At 37.8% G+C, this 26,721-nt stretch overlaps 1 protein-coding gene across 2 annotated transcripts; it reads right to left on the bottom strand.

Annotated features, from left to right (window-relative positions):
• Positions 1–616: 616 nt before the first annotated feature.
• On the bottom strand, positions 617–26,338 carry USP44 (ubiquitin specific peptidase 44). Of its 2 annotated transcripts, none has more exons than XM_059081212.2 (6): positions 26,238–26,338; positions 13,623–15,114; positions 10,510–10,705; positions 7,975–8,083; positions 3,201–3,406; positions 617–2,362 (listed from the first exon to the last, which is right to left on the bottom strand). In XM_059081212.2, exons 2-6 carry the CDS (start codon positions 15,042–15,044, stop codon positions 2,163–2,165), a joined length of 2,133 nt encoding a protein of 710 aa, XP_058937195.1. In that variant the 5' UTR covers positions 15,045–15,114; positions 26,238–26,338; the 3' UTR covers positions 617–2,162. The 2 variants fall into 2 exon arrangements, with proteins under 2 accessions (XP_058937195.1, XP_066866016.1); XM_067009915.1 differs by having other exon boundaries at positions 25,976–26,338.
• Between the last annotated feature and the right edge of the window lie 383 nt (positions 26,339–26,721).

Raw genomic sequence — 26,721 nt, forward strand, 5'->3', positions numbered from 1 at the left:
TTAGCAGAATGTATAAGTCCACAATGAGATGTACTGTAAGAAATCTAAGTTTCTGTTCATTGACTAGGTTTTTTATTTTTATTTATTTATTTATTTATTTTGTTACGCGGGCCTCTCACTGTTGTGGCCTCTCCTGTTGGGGAGCACAGGCTCCGGACGCGCAGGCTCAGCGGCCATGGCTCAAGGGCCCAGCCGCTCCGCGGCATGAGGGATCCTCCCGGACCGGGGCACGGCAGGCGGACTCTCAACCACTGCGCCACCAGGGAAGCCCTAGTTTTGTTATTTTAATAGCCGTCATTTTTTTAGATCAGTTTTAGGTTCGTAGCAAAACAGCATAAAGTACAGAGTTCCCATGTACCCCCCTTCCTTGGCTTCAGACACACAGAGCCTCCCCTGTAGGTTTTAGTTTTAAGGATTTAAAAAGTAAAGGGCTAAGTCACTTACTACTTTCTCATATATATTTACATTTAAGTAAAGTACTGAAACAAGCAACTATACCATTGTAAACATAGCTTCCAGAGTTGTTTTTAACTGTTCCACTAAAATTAGGTACTAAAAGGTGTAGCAGTTTAAGTATATAAAGTAATCCTTGACATTAAGAAACGCTAGACTCGGGTGTCTTGACCACAGTAAATCTTTAATGAGGTATAATAATGTTAACAGTTGAGGTAACACCTTGCATAGGTATTTAATAGATGAATGATTTAAAACCTTAGCCATTTAATACTCAAGCTGTAGTTTTGGCATGAATGATTTGTCTGTTCAGTGATAAATTCTCATTGCACTTCATGATCAGCTGCCTCAAATGATTTCAACCTGCAAGCAAAACCCACTTGAGAAAAAAGATAAATGATCTTCCAGTGGTTAACACTTAGCTGAGATCTTACATAGCTCTTCTATAGAGGTTAGTGGATTCGCATCTTTCTGAATAAAATTAGCAGCTGTAGGACTTTAAAGAGATCTAATAAGTTGGGGAAGAGCAAAGAGTATTACATACTATATTTTTAATAAAATGCAAGTGTAATTTTTAATTTTAAAAAAGGGCCCAGTGTTTGAATATCTAAGAGGCTCTTAGTATTCACATAATCCTAGCAAGAGTAACTTAATCCAGGCTTTATTTAGAAAAATGAGATACTGAATATTTTGCCCAGATGCCAATATCTTCTGTGTCCTATGCAATTTTTTCTCCTCAAGACTTATTTTTATCCCTTTAAACTAAAAATTTCAAGATACAATATAGTACAAAGCTTTAAGAGATCTAATGTTAAATATATAAAATGAACTCATATCCAAGTTGAACTGTACTTGTATTACATCATACTATACTGTTTGCTACATTCAGTTTTTTTATGACTGCTTTATAAGAATCTGGACAAACCTATTTGCTGCCACACAAATCATTATAAGTCTCGCCCATCATTGTTTTCATGTCCATAGTACTGAAGTCATTTAAACATGCTATTTATAAAGCTGTCATCTTCATTTGTATACAGTTTGACTATGCCAAGTAAAGAACAATTATTAAAACTTAATAAATTTTTGAAAAAAGGAAGTTCCAATAGCCAAAATAATGTCTGTTCTGAGCCCTGTAACACACAAAGCCTCAGGTATATTAATGAGTGATCAATGAGTATTTAAGTGATACCTTGATATTTCACTTTGTAGTAGTTTAACTCCCTTTAGGGGGCAAACGTGACTTCAGTATACAGATCTGAAAGAAATGCCTTTTTTTTTTTGGTAAGACTATTAGTGAAGAAAGTTTAATATTCCATCTGATAAGAATTTGTATAGAAAATAGCTATAAAAGATAAATAAGAAATGTATAAAATGATGCCACCTGAACTTCTTCAGTAGAAGATTGCACAAATTCATGATCTGAGCCAATTAAGACATCAAAATATAAAAGAGGTAACACCAGTCTGAGGTAAATACTAAAAGTTTAAAACTCCCAAGTACTTGAAAAAAGTTTAGTTACCTGCTGACATTGATACACATATGCTAACTTCGTCTGTAAAAAAGATTTGTTGTAGTTAGATACAAAATGTGTAAACATAGTGTGCACTTATTAGTAAGTAAAAATAAAAACAATGAAGTTCAAAATTGTCAGCCCTTTAAAAAAGTATATATACAAATCACAAGAAGAAAGCCCCACTGTCTTTGGATCAGCTAAGGATTTCATTAGAAGAGGCATCAGCTTCTTCACTGGGATGTTGGCAACCAGACAGGAGTTCTGGAGGCAAGAGTTTAGAATGTCCATTCTCAGTAACTCGCTGGGTATAAAACAAGATATAAGCTTGGGCGTTGCATACTTCATCCATAGTGCACATGCTTAGCTTGGAATCATTGCAGTGTACCCAGAACCCTAGAGTGAAGCACACAAATACATCTTAATGTTTACAAAGGAGCTTTAGAAGTTTCTAGTATAAATGAAAACATGGATTTAAAGACAGTTTCAGTGAGAGTTAAGCTTTTTTCAAAGGGATAATAATTGTCTAGCCAATTTATTTCTTTTAATAAGAAATACAGCTTGGGCAGTATGTTACTCTGGAATTATCTACCTTTATCCTAGAAGTAATTTGAAGTTACAGAATCTGACCGATTAGTTCACTTGACACTAGCTTTAATTCCTGGTATAATCTTACCAGTTAATGCTTTGCTGGTAATTATACTGTAAAGCAAATAGTGTACAACTCATGGTAGTGTTAAATTAACTGCCTTCATGGGTTATTTGGGCCTTTTGTCCATACCTCTTTTTTCTAAGGTTCATGGAGGCAGTAAGTAAAAGTGAGTTTTATATGTTAGAACTTGAACTCAAAGTTTGTTCCAAATATCTGTGATCCCCCAGTTCGTTAGATGCTTTGTTCTTTAACGAAAGTAACAATTAAACCAGTAAACAGAGGACCGACTCTTAGAAGTGTGCCTTTAGCACTCTCTGGCTTTTAATTACTGAGACCATCCTTACTGTTTTATCCCTTCAGCTCTTGCAAGTCAACACTACCGCAATCCTGCGTAAAATACCCATTTTCTGCACAAAACCCCCTGTTTTTTATGAACAATACTGCAGAAGCATTCTTGAAAGAAAACAAGAGGTCAAGTGGCTTTGCTTAAGGTTACTTAGTGGTCAGTTTAGAAACCCCGAAAGCCTGAACTCCAGCTTCCAAAAGTTTAACCCAAGATAAAATACTTTTTCTCGTCTCTACCTCCTTCGGAATTATAACAGTAGGCAGTGTAGTGTCCTGAGCCAAATCCTTTCCCGTGGTGCATTACTACAGCAGATAAATCATAGATAAAACATTCTGGTCTGAGGGATTTCAGGGATTCCCTGCAGCAATAGGGCTCCATGTTTAAGATTTCTTCAAAGCCAACATGAACACCAATCTTCTCTCGGTTGTTACGTCCTGACCACCTACGAACAAATCAGGGTAAAATTGTCAACAAAATCAAGGGAAAATAACCACATACTAGGTCCAAACTCATAATGAAGGCCTCAGTGTAGATAGAGTACAATCATATATATAATAAATAGTGTAAATAGAAAATCCTTTCATTGCTAAAGTTGGCTATAAATAGAGGAATCTAGGCTTATTTACCAAACAGGTGCAGTCAGGTTGTAAAATAAATTATTTGGCTTCTGTAGTTAGATGACAGTATAGGAAGAAAATTAACTTTCAGAAAAATATGGCACTATGGCATTTTCCCCCTTTGAAGAGAGAAATTCAAGACACCAAAGGGTTTTTAATTCTTTATCGTCTTGTCCATACTTTGAGGAGGATGTCCCAGAACCTAAAGTGTGTTCCTGGGAGACATAACCTGGACCTTTCTTGGCCAGGGCTGGAGAAAAAACAAAACAGGGCACCTCTAATTCCTCAGAACGCTTCAGAGCTCTTCATACTAAAAAAATAGAAACTGTGACCCTTCCCTGTGTGTAAATCAGTATAACACCTGTTAGTGACAAAATTCAAATAATGTCCCTGTACTGTCAGTTTCTCGGTCTGTTGGTCATGCTTCCCAGTATGGGATCTATGCATGTAACGCAATGTTTTCATCTTATGCATAGTATGAATTGGTGCTACAGGGGAAAAATAATGTAATATATGTTAGTTCTTTCAAGAGATTATAATCCAACTTGGGGTGGTATGGTGCAGAGACAAAAGAGAGACAGATGAAAATATAGTATTAAAAGTATTGGGGCTTCCCTGGTGGCGCAGGGGTTAAGAATCTGCCTGCCAATGCAGGGGACACGGGTTTGAGCCCTGGTCCGGGAAGATCCCACATGCCGCAGAGCAACTAAGCCCGTGCGCCACAACTACTGAGCCTGCGCTCTAGAGCCCGCGAACCACAACTACTGAGCCCACGTGCCACAACTACTGAAGCCTGCGCACCTAGAGCCCGTGTTCTGCAAAAAGAGAAGCCACCACAATGAGAAGCCCGCGCACCGCGATGAAGAGTAGTCCCCTCTCGCCACAACTAGAGAAAGCCTGTGCGCAGCAACAAAGACCCAATGCAGCCAAAAATGAATAAATTTTTTTAAAAAGTATTAAAACATGAGGTTAAGACAGTAGGAGGCAGAGAAGGGAGAGGGGCATATAGACAGGTTTTATGAAGGGAAAAAATGTGAAAATGCTTATTAGTATGATGTAAAATGTGGTATGGAACTAAAGGTGAGACTTGCAAATCATGTCATCTGCTGGACTAGAAGTCATATCCCAATCTTTTCCCATTAAATGTATAAAAAAATCCTGTATCCAGTGTACCTTTAATCTTAGTAAAGATGGAAGACCAAGCATGGAAAATAATGGGACTTGCTTAACCTAAGTTCCTGTCTTTCTCACTTTATCTCCCTTTTATTTTACCATAAAATTCAAACCTTAAATTATTTAATTATGCTAAATAAATACTTAAAAGTTATCTAATTAGAAAGTATTCATTTCTGCCATTTGCAGCAACATGGATGGACCTAGAGATCATCATACTAAGTGAAGTCAGAGAAAGACAAATAATGACACCTCTTACATGTGGAATCTAAAATGATACAAATGAACTTATTTACAAAACAGAAACAGACTCACAGACTTTGAAAACAAATTTATTGTTACCAAAGGGAAAAGATACAGGGGAGAGAGAAATTAGGAGGTTGGGATTAACCTATACACACCACTATATATAAAATAGATAATCAACAAGGACTTACTGTATAGCACAGGGAACTCTACTCAATACTCTGTAATAACCTATGTGGGAAAAGAATCTGAAAAACGATATATGTGTATGTATAACTGAATCTCTTTGCTGTACACCTAAAACTAGCACAACATTGTAAATCAACTATACTCCAATATAAAATAAAAATTAAACCAAAAAAAGAAAAAATATTCATTTCTATCAATAGGTGGGTACCCATTTTTTTCTGCTGATAAAAATACAGTAAAATGATGAAGAACAAGATAACACTGTACCCAAAATTCATAGTGGTTTACTTCTGAGAGGGAGGGAACAGGACTAGGAGGCACACACGTTGGAGCTTCTAAGGTATTAGAAATGTTTCTTATGCTTCTTAAAAGCTCTTGGGCGCCCCTCCCCAATCCCATTCTCCCTTTTATCTTATATACCCTATGTATTATATACACTGGCAAATACAATAGTACTTTTTGAATAGATGAAGAGAAAGGAAAGAGATAAATGTGGTGGTAAAGGCGGCATAAAAATGGTCTCTGAATCAGAAATATGGCATGAAGCATCAAAAATGTTTTGGGAGGAAGATGGGAGGGGGTCAAATAGGTTTAAATTAAGGCGAGCTTTAAATGGCAGATTAAAGAGGCAATTATGAAGAACAGGAGGTTCTTCAACAATTTATAATAGCCAATTAAGTACCAACTTAAGTACCAGATATTTAAGTCCTTTCAATTCTGTCTTTATGGAATCTTATATGTTCTCACCTCTCCATGCTCCTTGGCCCTTGCTACCTGGCCCTGAACAATATTCATCTCCTAACAATCTTCCTGTTTTCATTCCACTTGATTTTACACACACCATGGTAGGTCTCACCAGGCTTTCCACTAAACATTTTGTTATATACCCTTTCCTTCCTTCGTACCTTTGTTCAGGTTGCTCTCAGGCTAAAGTGCTCCTCCTCCTGTATACACCCCATTCATTCACTTAATATTTTGGGGCATCTACTATGTACTCAGTTCTAGGCTTTGGAATATAGGGATGAAAAAGACAAGATCCCTGTCATTACTGAGTTTCTGTTCGTGGGCAGAGAAATAAGTAAATAAACTATTGCAGATAGTGGTTTTTGCCATGAAGCAAAAATAGGGTAGGTAACGTGACACTGAAGGGTGGGTGGTGCTACTTTTAAATAGGATGGTCAGGGAAGTCCTCTCTAAAGAGATGAAATATGAACTGAGACTTAAATTATACAAAGTCCTCTATGCCATTAGAGAGGCTTTGGGAATGTTTAGATTTTTTGCCTAACTCCCTCCTCCAAGGTGCTGATAAATCATTTTGTATATAGTGTGTGGTACTTGGTATTTCTACTTCACCATTCTTTCTGTGCATGCCTGATTATAATCTTGTTGAGAGAAGAATCCTACCTTATATTCCCCAAAGAATATGAAACAACACCTGGCATTAAAAAGCACTCACATGGTATCTGCTGACCGTACTTTTAACAGCTTAAATAACTAACTTTAGTCAGTTAAGTGGGACTGAGAGAAAGAGGTACTTTTAGTTTGGGCTTTTACATTACCTTCTGTAATGTTTGAATTTTTTTAAAAAATAAATTTATTTATTTTTATTTATTTATTTTTGGCTGCATTGGGTCTTCATTGCTGCACCCGGGCTTTCTCTAATTGCGGTGAGCGGGAGCTACTCTTCCATTGTGGTGCGCGAGCTTCTCATTGCCATGGCTCCTCTTGTTGTGGAGCATGGGCTCTAGGCACACAGGCTTCAGTAGTTGTGGCGCATGAGCTCCGTAGTTGTGGCTCACGGGCTCTAGAGCACAGGCTCAGTAATTGTGGCACCTGACTCTGTTGCTCTGCGGCATATGGGATCTTCCCGGACCAGGGCTCGAACCCATGTCCCCTGCATTGGTAGGCGGATTCTTAACCACTGCGCCACCAGGGAAGCCCTGAATTTTTTTTTAACATGTATTCCTTTAATTTAAATAAGATAGAAAGAGACCGGCAACAACTAGTATGTACAAGAAACATGATCTCAATAGTTGTCAAATCACAGCACATAAAGTAACTTCTCATTTCTTAAGAGAACAATAAACTCTCAAGTTAACATGGTCATTACAAGGTATGAAACCATATGCTTTGATTAACCAACAGATTTGCCAACTAATTTATCTAAATATATTTCTGAAGACTAAAGTTTTTTGTTTTTGTTTTTAACTGCTTGGAACTGAACTGCTATACCATTGTTCAAATATTTTCCAAGCATGAAGCAATTGGATCAAATACTCTCAAGTTATAGATTTAAATTTTAAAAATTTTATACATAAAATATGCTGAATACTAAACCCTATAAGCAGAGACTTACAAGGAGAATGATACTAGCAGACCGAAATGCGAGGGGTCTGCTGATCAGCAATGCATTCTGCAAGGGAAGATAATCAAGGATAATAATAATTATTATTTTTTTCTTTGCGGTACGCGGGCCTCTCACTGTTGTAGCCTCTCCCGTTGTGGAGCACAGGCTCCAGACGCGCAGGCTCAGCGGCCATGGCTCACGGGCCCAGCTGCTCCGCGGCATGTGGGATCCTCCTGGACCGGGGCACAAACCCGTGGTCCCCTGCATCGGCAGGTGGACTCTCAAACACTGCGCCACCAGGGAAGCCCAAGGACAGTTATTGAACATGGTGTCTATGATTAGGGCTAGAGACAATGACAGAATTTTTTTCCCTTAAGAAAAATAAACAGAAGTAGATAAGTCATCTAGCCAAGTATTAAAATTTATTCTACTACTAACCTGAATCGTTTGAGATGTAGTCTGAGAACCTGAGGTAGGTGGCAAATCATAAGCTGTTTCTGGGCTTCTGTGAGTACAACTGGTTTTGAGGAAAACCTTCTACGCTTTGCTGTGATATTAAAAACAGAATGAGATGCAAATTTAAGGATACAAGGAAAAGCTGAGTAAACTCAAAATAATTCAGACATGTATTATCAATTAAACATCTACTGCATTACAAGCATTTTACTGTGCTAGAGATAAAGGTATGGCCTTGCCCTCAAGACACTTAGAATCATGTAAACACACAAAACTTATGAGCTAGTCAAGGTATACAGACATGTAAACAAATAAGCATAGTTGACTCTTGAACAACAAAGGCTTGGACTACATGGGTCCACTTACATGCAGATTATTATTTTTTTCAATAAATGTACAGCCGGCCCTCTGAAGGTTTTGCATGCACAGATTCAACCATGGATCAAAATTTACATCCGCAGTTGGTTGAATCCGCTGATGCGAAATCTGCAGATACAGATGACCTACTATGGAACTTGAGCATCGGTAGATTTTGGTATAAAAGTGGGCGCTCCTGGAACCAATACCCCATATATACTGTACATGATTTAATATAATCCTGAAAAATAAGGCAACAGAATGATATGTGGTATAATATTTTTAAATGGATTTGGCTATGCCAACTAACAGGAAAAGTTAAAACTCTCCCTAAACATACTTTAATATACTCTTACCAAAGTCTAATTAAAAAGTTTCAGGGTCAGTTCATTTCTTGAGGCTAATCAGGATCCCCGGGGCATGGGACCTTCCTTCCAAGAACACCCATCCCTGCTTCCTGGGGACCCACCCCAGCACTGCCCAAGAAAGTAATCCTTTACTAGCTCAGCATCTCAGGTCTCCCTCAGTATCTTGCTATTTTAGTACCAAATCTTAAACAAGTGGAACTGAGGATTCTTTTTGTTTACCCCCCTGCTTCTCTAGAGGTCCACCTACAGTCCTTGTCCTGGCTGGGCCATTGGCTACCAAAATTTGCTCTTGATGTCCAGGAGCTTCAACTTGTACAACAACTGCGACTCCAGACGTAGCAGCAGCTGCTTATCATGTAGGAAGTAGAATCAGTTCACCATGAGGCTGTCCTCTAACCCATCTCCTCTTGCTACCAGAAGCCTTTCCTCCAGGTCTATGCCCCTGAGATCCAGGTATCAGGCTGCTGCTGAATGTTAAAGACCTACCTTTGGATTGTCATCCAGAAATATATGGTCCGAGTGTAGCTAGACAAACAATGTTAACTCCTTGAATTATAATTTTAAACATTTGCCATTATGTATTAAATTAAAGCAGCTCTTTTAGGCCCTTATTTGGTGGACCCAGGAGACACACACAAACATGTTATAAAGCCATATTCTGCATTTATTCATATCTTTCTACTCCCAGATTTGGTGATGAAAGCATCTAGGACCATTCACATTTATGTCCAAGAAAAAAATACTTCACTAAACAAATTTGATAAAGGTTTATTTTCTTTTAACCTTATAAATCTTAGGCTTCTATAAATTAACAGATTTTATATTAGGCAGCACACAGAAAACAATGTCAGTATAAGTTGTCCTAGAATACTATCAACTGATGTGCCATTTTCTCAATGCTGGAACAGCCTATGTTTCTTTTATATTACCTTAGACGTTTAGTATTTAAAGCCCTAGAATCATTTTTTCAGACATGGAGCTTAAGGAGAATATCTGCGAATATAAAGTATAAACACTAAAATGCCATGTACACATCAACAGAGATAAAGAAACTGGATAAAGACACAGAAGATCCGATGTGGTTTTATATACCGTTTGCCTGGAGGATGATGCTTCTTTAATTGAAATGGCTATTTCATCCCCCAGTGCTGGGTTCCTACGCTCGCCTCTATCAGAGAGCTGATCATAGTAGATCTTAATTGTCTATTTCCTCCATTAGGTATGTGAGCATCTTGAAAGTGTCTTACCTCTATCCACAGCAATTAGAACAATTACTAATATAGAAGAGACAGTCAGTAGATGGTTTTTGAATAAATTTTTGTTTTTATGAAGCGAAAGTCCATAGCAGCAGTCCAGCTATATGTCTTATTTCCTATTATATATGTATACACACACACACATACATATATTATCTATATATCAATGTTTTGATATGTAGCAAAAAGACTCATAAAGCAAACATTTCATTCAGTACTAAATAACATGGTTACCTTTTACTATTACCCTTTGCTACTTTATTCTGCCTTCACATATTAAATTTAAATTTTATTTGATGAATCCTCTCTATAATTTACTATAGGATCAAAAGAATTTTAATGTCATCAATAAGGCAAAACAAACATATAGTTGACAAATGCCAATTAAAAAGTAGAACTATCCAGCCAAGTTTCTTTTGATAAACTAACAGTTTATTTCTATACCTGCTACTAAAGGAATTTATTCCAGCTTCCTTCATTTGTGTTTCTCTTTGCTAACCTTAGAAAAGCAAAGAGAATATACAGCTTCTACTTACAATTACACTGGTCACATACGTAGATTTTTCCTTCTAAAGCTTCGGTTTCTGTGAATTTGGCCAACATTTCAGTAACCAGACATGGCTGGGAAGCAATATCTTTTCCACTGCATTGGTATCTTTCTGGAAATTCCAGTGACAAGTCCCAGAAAGGTTCTATGGTGTTTGATTTGTTGTCACATGCAAGACATGTAACCTGCAAATAAAAATATTAGTTTCTCAGATTACAATCCTTCTGTCAAATATTTATTCCTTTCACTAGAAGTCACTGCCAGTAAATTAGCTCTTCTTCTGAAAATGCACTATCAGAATTCTAAATAATCTGTTTTATATTATTTTCAGGGAATAATTTTTTTCTTCCGTAAACCCATTATGCATTGATGGGCTTTAACTACTAGGCATTCGAAAAGCTCCCAGGGCATTAGTCAAGTCTGAGCTTAGTAGAAAACCAAACCATGGACTCAGTTATATACCCATGTGTGTATATATATATGTGTGTATGTGTGTCTATACATATATAATATATATGATATATATTTATATGCATTTAATTTAATGTGTTTACATTATTAGACTTGAGGTTCTTTGCCCTTTTTCCTTCCTCATCTTTCACTGATTGATTTTCTCTCCCCAAATCCCTATAACCTCTTAACCATGATACAAGTAAAATACTATTCGTATATTATTATATACAGATTTTAAAATATAGTATATTTTTATATATGGTATATTTAGTATATATTTTGAAGCCATACCGACTGATAATTTCAAAAGATAGTACATATAACATAAATATACATATAATATAAATATTATACATATAACATGAGGCCTTTCTAACAACTTATGTAGGAAATACAGTAACTGGAAAAGTTAAGAATAATAATTTCAGTAAAGCATTCAGCAGGATTCAATGCCAACAAACACTGCCCATAACTGAAGACAGACTCTGTAGATCTAAAAATCCACACATGATACGAAATATCACTAAAGTCTTTCATAAAAGCTATATTTCTGGAACAAACCAAAAAATAAAGAGGACAATTTTAATGTAGATTTTAGATTTAACACATTGACACAAAGAAAATAATACTCCTGGTGTTTAGTTTGGGGACTCACTAGGACCGCAGTCTGACCTTTTGGGAACAGTTTCTTGAATTTGATGTGGGGGTGGGGCGGGGCGGGGCATTCCAACCTCTGAATCTCCTGAGATAACCAGTTTCCTAAGTGTTTATTACACATTGAAAGGAAGAAAGCAAAATGCTGGCATAACAATTTTTATTAATTTCAAAATTCATCCATAAAGGAAAAAACAAGCACATAACCACTCTCGCACTATTCAAAATATAAAATGGTAACTTTCTGGAAAGAAATTTGCAGCCAAGTATCAAAAGTCCTAATCTTTGACAAAGTCATGCTACTTCTAGGACTGTCCTAAGGAAATCATTAGAAAAACCGTATTAATTGATCGTGACATTATAATGATGTCTGGAAACAGTTTACAAGTCAACAATATGGAAATGGTTAAATAAATTATGGTATATACATATGATGGACACTGAAATGTTGTGAAAAGAATGATCAAATATTTTGATGACTATGAAAAATCCTTACATTATTAAATGAAAAAGTGAAAAAAAGCAGGTAAATTCAACATGACCATACAATTAGGGGGAAAAATATGTATAAATATTCAGAAGAAAAAAAAAAAGTAGATGGAAATATACCAAAATATTAGTAGTTTTATGTGTGGGTTATGTGGAGTTATGGTACTAAGGGATGATTTTTCTTCTGCATAGATTTACTGTACCATATAGATTTTCTATATGGTATATATTATTTTCTTTATAATTGTGTATTTTAACTTTTGCATAAAAAGTTAAAAACGACAGAGAAAGATGGTGGAAAAATAAAATTGCATGCAACACAAGAAGCACAACTCTTATGTGCTAATTGACACAATGTAGAATCTATACATTTCTGAAATATGAAGGGAAATAAACTTCATAGATATTCCCTAAGAAGAAATACATTTGAAATATTTAAACTACATTCCAGAAAAGTATGCTATAAAAACAAAAGGTGGTATCATTACCATGAAAGTTGAACTGAGGAACAGAGGCATGTGTATAGGGGCCTAATTGCCTCAGTTAAAAAACAAATTTTTTTTTAACATCTTTATTGGAGTATAATTGCTTTACAATGGTGTGTTAGTTTCTACTTTATATAACAAAGTGAATCAGCTATACATATACATATATCCCCATATCTCCTCCCTCTTGCAAATAAACTTTTTAATAGACCTTTATTGGAGTATAATTACTTCACAATACTGTGTTCGTTTCTGTTCACGACAAAGCGAATCAGCCATATGCATACTGACTGACTTCACTCTGTATGACAGACTCTAGGTCCATCCACTTCTCTACAAATAACTCAATTTTGAATAAACTTTTTTTAAAGCTCTATGCTCTGGAAAAGTAGAGAGCTGATGTCTAGTAATAGTCTACCAACAAGTCCACTCATTCTAGAGAACCATTAATTAGATGGAAGATTCTGGTTTTGTGACTTTCACAAGGGAAATTTTTGCGGGTGTAATTAAACTAAAGGAAAACCATTTAGGATCTTTCTAGATGAAATCACATTTATTTACCTTAAAATTTCGCTACCTACTTGTGAAAGTTTTCAAACCTTGCCCCCTTCGGTTCTATAGGAAATCCTCCAGGGCTACTCCTTGGTCCCTGAAATTTCTCAAGTGTGCACCAAATCCATTCCCAGTACAAAAGTATCTTCAAATCTGTTCCTTGTGGGATTAAACTCTTCTCAATCCCTCAGAGAACGAATGCAATATTATTAACCTAAGAAGCTCTGTTTCCTGATTCCCTCTCCCCATCAAAAAGCTTTAATACCATTGAAGTAAAACTACTTCCAATGGTTCATGAAGGAAGCAACTATAAGAGTGAGCTGACTTCTTCATACATTGTAAAAGTGACCAGTTTTGACCTGAGAACAGTACTGGTGCTAACATACTAGATATCCAGAGAAAATATGCATTTTTTTAGGCTTCACTTTATGAATTCAAGATGAAAATAAGATTTTTAAAAAATCCATACCTGACTAAGAAGTTGTCCATGAAAGATGTTATTTACAACATTCAGAACCTGCTTGATAAGTTTCCTTTGAGAAGTGGGGATAAGAGCTGGTAACCTGGTACCGGTTGTCTCTAGTTCATGTTGTATTTTATCCAAAAGCTCACAAAGAAATTCCTGAGCATCTTGTTGGGCATAACCACGAAAAGCAGGAATTAGTCTCCATACTGAGTGCAGCATAGCAAATGGTGAGACCAAGGCCCACTTTCCAGACCACATGACTTGGAACAAAGTGTGCAATTCATGACAGAGAGAAATGTATTGTGAACTTGGCTCCCTTGGCTGAATAAGTTCCATCTTTCTACTCTTTGATGCTCCACCGCTTAGTCCTGATGATAAACTTGGATGCCTGGAGCGAACAGAGCATGTTTCTTTTTCTTGGCATTCATTCACTTGATACACTGTATCTGCGATTGGAGGATGCTTATAAGATGATCTTGTTTTATCACTAGCTGTCACAGCTAGCCATTGGTTCAGATCAAGTTTTAAAAAACATTGTCGAAAAATAAGTAAATGACTTAACACTTGAAGAACAGAATTCATATAGCAAGTATTTCCCAAATTTCTCAATCCTGTTACACCAGGAGTCACTATTGGCCTTCGTTTAACAGAGGAGTCACTGGCTTCTTTTAGTCTTACATCTTCTGAGGTAGATACTACTTTATCTTTTGCTGGTGATGCTGAGGCTTGCAGTGGTACTTGAACAGGAACTATTTCTACTGTGGTGGACTCAGCTAGACCTTGCAAACGTAAACTCTTTCTTGGAGGCATACTTTCCAATTCTGCTTTAACTTGATACTCTAATTCTTGCCGTCTTTTCTTCACTTCTCTTTTTGCTGTTTTTTCCTGAAATTTTTCTTGCCTTTTTCTTCCAGTGGGTGACTGTTCAAACCAAATTCGAAAGATTTTACCCATTAGTATCCTTCTCCTGTGCCAAAGAGCAGTATACATTTGATCTTCATTTTGAAACAGAGATTGGGTGCCATCATCTAAGAAATAAGAATCATCACTTGTACCCATAGACCGTAAAACCCTTCCACTACGGGTGGTGCAGTGATAATTTTGACTTTTGATTGCACTTAATGTACTTCGTAGTAACTTCAGGTCTCCAATTGCATTATCATTAAGAACATAATCATCACAAAGGTAACAAAAAACATACATCTCGTTCACCTCCAATGCAACAGGATGACTGCTTTCTTGAAAGTGCCTGAGTGCATGTTCTTCAATATATCTTCCACAGGCCACATGGGAACAGCTAAGGCAAGCCCAAACAGACTCAGTTGTATTGCAGTCCACACAATGCCATTTCTGAGGGTTGAGGATGGAATGGTCTTGAGCAAGCTGCAACTGCCCAATGTGTTTGCACTTATCCATTGTTAGCATTTACTTAGTCGAGCTGAGAAACACATAATCCAAACAAGTCTCTGTTCATAACATTTGAAGCATCTGAAAACTAAGCAGAACAATGTCAATTTTTAATAAAAGAAAAACAAAGAGCCAATATTTTTCTTTTTCACAAGGTATTTTTCCAGGAATTATTTTATTTTTCCAGGAATAATTTTTAAAAATTGCTCTCTCTGCGCCCAGTACCTCAGCTGCCTGTCATAATACCATAGGCAGTTCTCACTTTTCATGTACTCTAGACTTCACTAATCTTTCATCCACCTTGCTCTGAAAGCATACACACATCACTTTACTTTCTCTGATGGTTCCTTTTAAAAACTTGGTTTTTAATTTTATGCCACCATCTACTGGTAAAGAATGGGTAGCGATCCCTTTTCACATCCCCTTTTATCCAATAGTCTGAAGGCAGTTTACAAAAATATTCATTTTCTTAAAAATTGGGACTGGCAAGACCCAAATACATCTCATTAGTGTCTATATTCTGAGAGCCCTAAGTGGAGTTACTAAAATATAATCATAGTTAAAAGCATGAGTTTTGAAGTAGAAAAACTTAGGTTTGAATGCTACCTCTGCCACATACTGTTTATATGTCTGATTTGAGCAAATATTCTAACTTCTCTAAACTTCATCTGTAAAACAGGGAAAATCATACCACCTTCACAGAATTCTTAAAGGACTGAGATAACAAAATATCTGGCACATAGTAAATGCTCAGTAAACAATAAATATTTATCTGACACATAGCTATAGTGAACAAATCAATATGACATTCTATTTATTTAAATAATACTAAATAAAAACACTAAATATTCTAATTAACTGCCCCTTAAAATTTGGCTTTCCAGTAGCAAATCAATAATGACCTTTAATTCATGGCTCTGTACTGATAGACTCTGATTTGATAGACTTGACAGTGTGCCTTAAGAGAAAAGCATTCTCCCATTCTGTCTTTGTATTTGAATAGACTCTCAGGAATGTGCAAGGATGTATAAGCAAATTAAGAAAAAAGAGGAAAACTATGAAGTGAGTGGCGACATAATGAACTTCTACATTCTGGCAGGCTACGCATTATCTGAAATTAGAAGCTTATTCCAAAAAACAAACCCCCACACCAAAGAAACTTAACGTAATAAAACAAATGTGATTCTGACCCAGAAACTTGTTCCTTTATCAGTTAAAGAAACACATCTGCTACCTGAACCTAAAAAGAGTGAAACGAAATCTAGTTAAAAAGTAGGGAATCACAAAACATCTTCTTCATCGATTTAACATAAATTGAACACAAATTTTAGGTTGCAGGTGGGGACCTAGATACAGAGCACTCAGAACATTGTGTGTAGCATGATCAATGCTTTACATTTTTTAGGACAGCAAGACAATATGAATTTCAGTGTTACTTGCAGATGTTGCCCAAGGCCCTAAGAAAACTGCAAAGGTAAAGTTGATTTTTGGTTTCTTCCCACCTCTTTTTTGTAAAATCTCCTAGCAATCAGAGATACTCCTGCCCACCACCAATTTCTTAACTTTTAGATACAGGGTTTGCTGAATAAAGATTTAAGACTGCCAGCCCCAGCCCTCACAACTGCACACCTTTCACTTCTCTTCCCTCAAAATTTCCTGAGGTCCAAAATCTGGTCAAATATAGTATTTTATTAGAACTAGCATTCAACAATAGCTGCTAATGGCAAAAGTAAGACATCAGTGATTAATATGCTCCATTACCCTAAATCCTTCCAGGTACTGAGGTTAATAATCTTGGAATCAGACTTGTCTCCTCTCTTTCTCTCTCCCCACATCAATCCTTTAGGAAGAATGTTTGGCTCTACCTTCAAAATATATCTAGAATCTGATTACTTATTATCTCTACTGCCACCACCCTGGACCAAGCCACAATCAAGTAGATTACTGCAATTAGGCTCCAAAATGGTCTCCTAGCTTTGATCCTTGCTGCCACCAAAAGTTTACTGTCCACACAGCAGCAGCACACTCTGCCTTTAGACCCAGACAATGAGGGCCCAGACCTGACACGTTAGCAGGCCCCTGCCTGGCCCTTATTATGTGGAGTCAGCAGAATCAAGGGATGTGGCCACCTGGAACAAGCATACATCCCAAACTCCCTTTTTTTTTTTTTTTTTTTTTGTGGTACGCGGGCCTCTCACTGTTGTGGCCTCTCCGCCCCCAAACTCCCCTTTTAAACTGCTACTTGGGACCTGGAGAATTCCCTGCCCCAGTCATCCCCAAATCCTGCTTCCAGGGCATACAAGCAATAAGCCACTGAAGAATTCTATAAACGAGAATGACACAATCAGATATGTACGTTACAGAGGGATCTGAACAGCAGATCTAGAGGAGGGATGAGTAATTAAAGGAGACTCTACTGCTCCAGATATTACAAGGAAATTAAAGCGGTAGCAGTGTTGAAGCAAAGACAGGAGCAGAGGTAGATTAGTGCTGACCAAACACTGGCTGAAAGAACTGACTCAATATGGAGATTAAGTGAAGAATCTAGGGTCCTCTTCTATCTACTTTTACTTTAAAATGATCATATAAAGAACACAGAGATAATTTAGTTAAACATTTGTTTCTGGCAAGTCATAGACAATAATTATTAGTTCAACTTCTCGTAAAGATGAAGTGGGAAATGCTGTTTATTTATACGCAAGGGAAATTATTTCATTCTAAAATTTTAAAGAGGTGGTATGAGTTGACACCTCGCAGAACATTCAGAAAATAAGGCTCAAAAGAAAAAAAACCTAGAAAGAATACACACACACGTATGTGTATATGTATATATACACATATATATTCATTCATTCATTTGGGGGTTATCTCACGGTACTAGGACTACAAATTATTTTATTAATCCATATTTTAAAATTCCCCAAAATAAGTTTTAAATAGGAAAGATAGTGCTAGATTATAGACTAGTCTCTTTACTTCCTTCTCCTCTATATCCTGCAAATACATTCCCTTAGTTATAAGGAATTTTCCTATTTCGTTACAGTTGTTACTAAAAAATCTATTTAGATGATGGCAAGGCCCCTGACCTTCAACAGGAAGTGGCCTATAATCAAATAGCATAATTCCATTTGATGCAAAATTGTAAAAAGGGTGAAATGTTGATCAGATGCCATCTCTCTAAGAGGCAATGTAGCAGGGAAGAGGTCTCACAGCAAAACAGCCCTAAGGAATCCAAATGCCTGAGTCTAACACTCGGCTGCATTTATTACATGACATAGACAATTATTTATGTTCCACATACCTCAGTTTTCTTATCTGTAAAATAACAGTAGTAATAACATCAATAGGGTTGATGAGGGAATTAGGGAAATTTATATTTGTAAAGCACTTACAACAATTCCTGGCACTTAATAATATGGCCCTTAGTACATCTTACCTGCCAATAATAATAATAATAATAGTATTATTACTACTACTACTATTAATATTATTATAAATGCTAGCTTCCCTCTAGTTTTATCACTTTTAGCCAGGGGTTCTTCTCAGGCAAATGTGTACTAAGGCAAACTTAGGTACTAACTGATAATTAAGATGTTAGCTGAGGACTAAGGTCAGACGTCTCCCAGGGGTATTTGCATTTTAAAAGGGGATCTTTCAAATAAAATCTTTTTAAAAATCCAAAATAGTGAAACCAGAATGGTGGAATGACAGATCATGAGATTATTTTAGAGTAGGGGGTCCCACTTGATTAGTCTATTTATGAAAGAAACCAGTAGTGGGTGGACGATCAAGCGAAGGGCAGGGAAGAATGCAGGAGCCAGAGAGCCAGGCTGCTGCCACCAGAGAGCTTCAGTTTGCTCTGCTGCCTGGAGCCACAGCTCAGAGACAGTTACTAGAGTACCCCAAAGGGGCCTCGTCACACAAAGATCTACAAGCTTGGAAGAGAAGAAAGGGGGATGGGAGTATTTCTTGATACTTCCTATTTTCCTCTACTGGGTTCAGAGCACTTCTTTTCATTTGCTAATCCACTGCTGAGAAGCTATGGTATTAGCTCTGTTTGGCTCCAGCAGAGAGGATAAGTGATTTGGGGCAGTATATTCATTTTATAGAAAGTTAACAAAACATTTTTGCACCCCCATGTAGATTTTGGTAAAATATTACCTGTATCTATATATAATAGCAATATACAAATAGTCAAGATGCTTTGAATGAAATCTATATATAAAGATTAAAATTACCTATATCATTGTCTCACACTTTTAAAAAGTTTCACACTTTAAATTCCAATTAACAGCTATGAAATGGCTTTTTAAAAAACAGATGGATTTATAAATATTCTGAAAGCTTCGCTTTGTCATTCTTCACTGCTTAAAGACAATAAAAATTTTAATTTGTTCAAAGAAAACCATTCAAGCTATTCAAACTTTTCATGCCATATAAATGAGCAAGCATCTTTATTTTTACAATTCCCTTCAGCAAATATCTAAAGTTTACAGAATAATTGTATTTGACTTGTTGAAACCTAATTATTTTATGGAGTTAGCATACCATTAAAGCAATTATAAAATAGAAAGCTAAAATGACTAGAAGAGAAATAAAACATAAGATCTTATCAGATATGGTATTTATAGTCAAAGGTTTATATCACACACAAACATCAAATAAGATTACAGGTAAAATATTTAACTTGTTACGGTTCGACAGCACAAAACTGCTTATACTTACCACACAGTGAGGACTCTGTGGAATCTATTTTCATGGCTCTTCGAACCTCTTCTTGTAATGAACCCTGTCTACCGGCAGAGGTTCAATGGTCAGATGTAGATAGCCATCTACCAAGTCTTTATCTTCAGACCTAGCCCTTCTGAACCAGTGCCAGGCACACTTCAACTCAGCTTACCTATACATCCTGCATTCACAGAATTAGCTTTTCCAATATTCTCTTATTAAAGATACTGTATTATCATTCAAGTACCCAGGCTAGATATCTTAAACTTTTTTTTTTGATTCCTCCCTCCCATCTTTTCCATGCGAACATTCAAGTTGTCATATACAGTAGGGTTATCATTCCCCAAGTCTTCATTCCTTTCCATTTCCAGAACTCTCATTCTCATTATGGACAAATCACTCTGAAGCACAGCAGTAACCTCCAAACTGGTCTCTCATCATCCAGACTCTCGCGCTTTCCTTCAGAGTACTGTCCTGCCAAATTAATCTTCAGGTTTGCTTTGAGCCTTTAACTCTTGTACTTAAAATCCTCTATTCCTCATAGTCAAGTGAAGCAGTGGATTTCTAACTTCGACTAAGACTCCTCAGAAACTTTACATCAGGTTCCAGTAAATGTGTTTATATATGTAACACACATACCTGGAGCAAAAGTTTCACAAACAATCCTTATAAAAATAATGTATTCTGATGTTTCCTATTCTATTTCATTTAAAAAGAAAACGCTGGTCACAAATCACTAAACGGCAGTTTTTCAATTACTGAAATAAAAAAATACTTTACATTTGACAGTCATGCTTTCAAAATTCTCCAGATTCCAGCCTATCTTCTTCGTCTCATCTTATTACCCCTCTGTCATGAGCACTCCAGCCAAAAGGAATAATCTCCAGTTCATTTCCTGAACTCATCTTCCTCATTCCCTCACTTCCACCTTTAAATAATTTTATCTATCCTCCAAGGCCCAACTCCTTCATAAAGGAGTTCTAGTTAAGAAAATCTTTTTGGGGCTTCCCTGGTGGCGCAGTGGTTGAGAGTCTGCCTGCTGATGCAGGAGACACGGGTTCAAGCCCTGGTCTGGGAAGATCCCATGTGCCGCGGAGCAACTGGGCCCATGAGCCACAACTACTGAGCCTGCACATCTGGAGCCTGTGCTCCGCAACAAGAGAGGCCGCGACAGTGAGAGGCCCGCGCACTGCGATGAAGAGTGGCCCCCGCTTGCCGCAACTAGAGAAAGCCCTCGCACAGAAACGAAGACCCAACACAGCCAAAAATAAATAAATAAGTTAATAAATTTTTAAAAAAGAAAAAGAAAATCGTCTTCTCTCCTAACTTCCTAAAAGGCTTGAATTGTGCCAAATGTGAATCCTTGGGTTTATCTGTGTGCACATCCTTACTCTGCCAACTATCTGCTGGGTAGGTTCTCTGTGGTAAGGGAGGGACTACTTCTCAAACATCCTGTATCTCCTTAATAAGAAAAGGTAAGGGCTTTATGAAGATCCTCTAGGTTCTATAGTCATACTGTTTCAGGCTACCAAATTCTTGGCACAGTCAGTCAACTAGTATTAAATGCAGGCCCACTTCAGTTTTCTTTGTGGCTTTTAAATCAGTGGTTTAGAAAGTCATTGATCACTAGTGACCAAAACTGCCCCCTCCTCTTAACCAAGTGGCCGTTTTGCCCAGCTAAGGCAGTTTCCTGATAGTTTGTGATGTCATTATCCTACTTCCTCTGTTCTTAACCAAAGCCTACCATGTGTCTTGTCCCATCCTACATGCTTCCAGATGCCTAAAATAGATCTTACACAGAAGCAAACTGAGAAATACTTCCCCAACCCTAATTGGGGTATTTTAAATTTTAGTATGACATGTAGTGACCCTTTAAATAAATATTTGTGCTCCAAATATAAGTATTACTAAAAGCTATAAGAATCACTGAAAAATTAGAAGGGTAACTAATTTTTTACTTCAAAAATGAACATTCCACTATAAATTTTTAGTTATCTTTAACATAATGATCTTTCTCAGGTGACCACTCACTTTCCACCTCAGTTTCTTTAGAAGACACTTAGAAAGAAAGCATAGAAACTACAAGAGGTTAGGTACCAAAGATCAGTTTTATGAAAGTAATTTAGATTTTCTAATCAGTGCAGTTAGTAGCATAGTTTTCAGATTTTTCTCATTAAAAATGTTTTTATGGAAGTCTGGAAGTTACCATGAAAAACAAGCACACAAAAATAGCCAAACTAAATTACTATTTTAAAAAGTGACATAAAATGAGGGAAATGGCTAATATACATTTCTAGAAAGAGTGTTTTAAAATCTGAATAGTCACTAATATACCATCATCATGCTCTATTAAGAAACTTCCCTCTTTCATAGTTCATACTTAGTCAAATAATCATCATATATGATTTACATTTTATATAATGCCTAGTGTGTCTTATAGGCACAAAGTCAAATAATCATCATATAAGATTTACATTTTATATAATGCCTAGTGTGTCTTATAGGCACAAAGTCAAATAATCATCATATAAGATTTACATTTTATATAATGCCTAGTGTGTCTTATAGGCACAGTTTTTACAACTATCAAAGGATTGTTTAAAACTCTTATAAGACCATATGATAAACTCAAACTCCTTAACATGGCATGTAAGTTTTCAAATTGTAGCACAATATGTACTTTTCTACTCTTATCTATGACCAGCCATTTCCCACACATCTTTTGTTAAAATGTTTTTATATACCAATGACCACATGGTTAATAAGTTCGATTTTTTAAACATTTCATAACTGGGATATGAACTATTGTTTCATAGGAAATGGGTATGTACATTTTATATAAATACTTACATAAATTATATTCTTATTTAAAAAAAAAAACATGTACCACTGGGCATAAAGTAGAATATTTAAATAAAATTGTCACAGTAACCATCTTTATCTCATTAAAGAAAATTCTCCCGAGACTTCCCAAGAGGGATGGCATATGTTGAATCTTTATTTAACAAAGATAATTTTTGTAACAAAACTTATTTTTCTTTTAACAGTACCAAATAACCTAAACAGATCCCCTAGAAGCTATTAAAAGTAGGAAGATTTGTTATTTTCCATGATAAAAGATAGGAGGAAATGGCAATTTCAATAGGAAGTAGGCCTTAGGAATTACTAACCACCACAATCTTTACATGCATTTGGATAAGAATGAAATAACTATCCACAGTAATTAGGGCAAACCTTACCCACTCCTTATAAGCAGTTTTCAATTTTCCATTTATTTCACGGAACCACCATAGTACCCTGTTCTTTTAAGAGATGTTTATAAAATGCCAAGCGTCAAGCATAGTGCCTGGTACATATAAAGGGATTCAATATTTTTGAATGAACAAATTATTGAATGAATAAACACAATGGGCTCTCAAATTCTCTCTGCTAGTCTTAGGTATGCTATTATGCCTATTATGTGTTTTGGCACCTCTCCTTGTCAATCATGATGTATTTCCTTTCCTTTATCCTTAGAAAGGCTCTGGTTATTCTTTCTTCCTCTAGAGATCTAGAATCTATAATTACCTGGATCTTGCTTGAAACTCATTAAGCAATAAAGGATACTCTTTCCCTGGGCCTTTTTCAAGTCTCTAGCATGCCTCTCCTGAGGCACAGAGATTGCATCTAGTTGACCATCTAAGGAAAAGCAAGTTCTGCTGCCAGATTATTTGATTTCCTCACCCAGCACAACTTACAAGTATTTCATTCATGGCAATTTTGTTACAAAATATTTATCATTACATCAACCTACTGCAGCTAACTTCATAACAATAGGGGAAACATTCATAAAAAGATTGAGCATTCTACCATGGGTCTAGTAAATTGAGCTCAAATACTTTGTGTGAAATGGCCAGACTATTATTCTAGTACATATATGACTTGGCCTAACAAGTATATTCTTGGACTATAAATTAGTTTTCTATGGCATGTAAAACTCCATTAAAAATGAATTTCTTATAATAAAGTTTTTATGATGTCTGAAAGTGCTATGAAAAATCAATTGTACTTCTTATAGTAATCTTTGTCAGAAGCCAGTATTGGTAGAATCCTTTTTATATTTTAGTTACCTGTCACCTGTTTGGGCTGGGCCTAATGGCAAAACTGTCCCCATTACTGAATTCAGGAAATTAGACTCCTAAACCCATGCTCTCAGCCTCTCTCTAATCTCCCTCAACCAGACAACTCCATTAGAATCTGGCAATGTTCCTTCTGGCTAACATTGTCAGGAAGGAGAAAAACTTCAAAGCACTTTTTTTCTGCTACCAAGATGCCAAAATGTTGCCTTTCCCTGTACTTCTGTATGATCCAAAAACCCAACTGAGTGAACATTTACAGAGGTTTTTCCTCCATGTTAAGCAGTGAGTCAGGTGCTAGGGTCACAAATAAAATACAATCAGGCTCTGCCTTCAAACAATCCAACAAGCAGAAAATCCTCTTATGTACCACCAATGCTATAACACTCAGTAAGATTCAAGTGTGTAGAAGAAAAGTTTGGTAGAGGTATATATGATACCTTATTTCTTTCTTTTTGGAGTGCAAGAAAAAAAATATGTGAAAAAGGGAGGTACCCAAAAACAATTGGGTAGAAACAATATACTTCAAAAATTTAACCCAAATCTTCAACGGATTTCCCATTTTAAATAATTCCAAAAAGTTTATCATTGTATATTACACTAAACGCGGATTCACCAATCACTTAAATTTTTTTAAGCTTAAAAAAAATGTGGTGGAGACTTAATACAGATTTGATTTTGAATAAAAAAGTGGGACATTAATATTTTCAACGAAAAATAAGACTTATGCACAATCAAACCAGTCAAAACACTTCAACTTTCTACCATGTATTGAACTCTGTTCAATATCAGAATGTGTCTAAATTTCAATGTGAATAGTCTACAATGATAAATACTGGATTGAAAAATCTGCTACCCATTGCAAAATTAATGGCTAGGACATAAAAAGCTAGAGAAATGGCAGTGCGGGGGAGAGAGGCTAAATGAGACAAAATGTATTAAATCTCTTTCAAATGGCCTGAGACGCTAAATTAAGGATAAAAAGATTAGGGTTCCAAGAATACAAAGTGTTCATCTCTTTCAAGACAACTAAGTACTGAATCTCACTGTGATTATGAAATATTCTATAAACATGTGCTTAACTTATGCTTGGCTTTCCGAATTTGATCACAGAGTACAGCCAATTCTTTTTCCTTGTTTATACCTAAAGCTGGTTTTAAAGACAACTCAAAATGGAATTCCAGGCCCAACATTACCACCCCCCTACTTTTACCCCACAGGCAGCTACTTAACAGATAATAAGGAATTCAAGTGCAAGGCCTGAAAGTCGTATTTCTATGCTAATTTCACAACCCCGTTACTCGCAGGATCTGACAATTAAGGCTTAAAAACGGGGAGAGGGGGTTTGAGGATAAAGCGGCTCTCAAGACTTGCTTATCTTTTAACTTCCAAAATTAAAACTGCAAGAAATTATCCAGTTACCAGTAGAATTTACAACAGCTCAAACTTGAAGTTGAAACAATTACCATGTTTCACTTTCTTTTTTATTGCGGGGGTGGGGGAGAGGGCGAGTCCTAGTATTTCGTAAACTTGAGCAGTCATTTTCTTCTCCCTATACTGACACATTTCTTTATGCCCCCCAAATAAGTTTAGCCTATTAGCATTCCTTCCCCGAAGGCCAGCGGGAATGGTTTAGAAAGCTGGTATTCAAAAATCCCAAGTGTCTCTAAGTGGCAGCAGGTGCTGGCAGTGCCGGGACCCGATCAATAGAGGGAAGGCAAGACATTCCTTCTAAATGGAGGACTAGAACCGCCCTTCCAAAGCATCCCAGGGGCGCTTCGAGCATCACTTGGCGGCATTCAGAGCCAGGAGGAGGATGCGGTTTTATCTCGACAGTGCCAGCTCCACAGAGCGCCCCAGCCCGCATCAGATACGCGATCAGATTCGCGATTACATCTCCACGCTCCGGCACGCGGGTCGGGGTACAACTCCCCCTCTCTATCCCCTCAAGTCCCCCAATTTTGCCCCTTCTCCCAACTCTTCCCCCGCCCCCAGCCGAGCGCAGGGTGGCTACGCGGTGCCCCTGGCCACAGGGGACGCCGCTCCTGGCAGCATCTACGGGGACTCATGAGGTGCCGGCACCGGCCAGGGCATCGCTCGACCCACCTTAACTTCCCAGAGGCTCCAATTCTAAATTCGCCGGACCCGCCGCCGCTGCCGCCGCCTCCTCCTCCACGCTCCCCTAGGCTCTCTCCCCTCAGTCCGTCGGCAGCCCCCTCTCCCTCCCTCAGGACCCTTGCGCCCTGCGCGGCGGGAAAACGCCGCTAAGTGCCTCCCGGCCCTGGGGGCTCCTGTCGGATCTCTGCTCCAGCAGGGAGCCTCGCTCCGCCAACTGCCGCAGCCGCGCGCGCCTCTCACGCACACTCACCAGCCCAAGCCGGAGCGGCCATCTTAGCGCTCGTCTCCCACGCCCCCCTTCCCCGCTCCCCGGTGCCGCGACTACAGCAGCAGCGGCGGCGGCGGCTGCCCGGCCGGGCGGTTACGTCAGCGGTGACGCCGCGGCCGACCCCGCCTACCTCCCACCGCCCTCCCCTCCCAAGCCTTCGGAGGGCCCAAGGGGGCGGGCCGCGCTGCGTGGCCTCTGCGGACCCTTGGGTTGCGGGCCTGAGGGGAAACCTGCGCCCGGGCTCCGACTGGGCGTCCGGGGATGGACGTCCCGCGGCGCTGCCTGTGGCTCTGCGGGGGCAGTAGAAGCTCCTCCGGGGCGGGCTTCGCACCTGTCGTAGCCGTCGGGGCCTGGGAGGGGGCATCCAGTGTTTCCTCTCAGCCCATGAGATGCACAATATCCCCTGGGCGTCCTTACTCCTTCATAGAATTTCTGCCACTCGGCGCCGAATTGGTTGACAGAAACG

This window comes from Kogia breviceps, chromosome 12, assembly GCF_026419965.1.
Source record: "Kogia breviceps isolate mKogBre1 chromosome 12, mKogBre1 haplotype 1, whole genome shotgun sequence".
NCBI classification, from domain to species: domain Eukaryota; kingdom Metazoa; phylum Chordata; class Mammalia; order Artiodactyla; family Physeteridae; genus Kogia; species Kogia breviceps.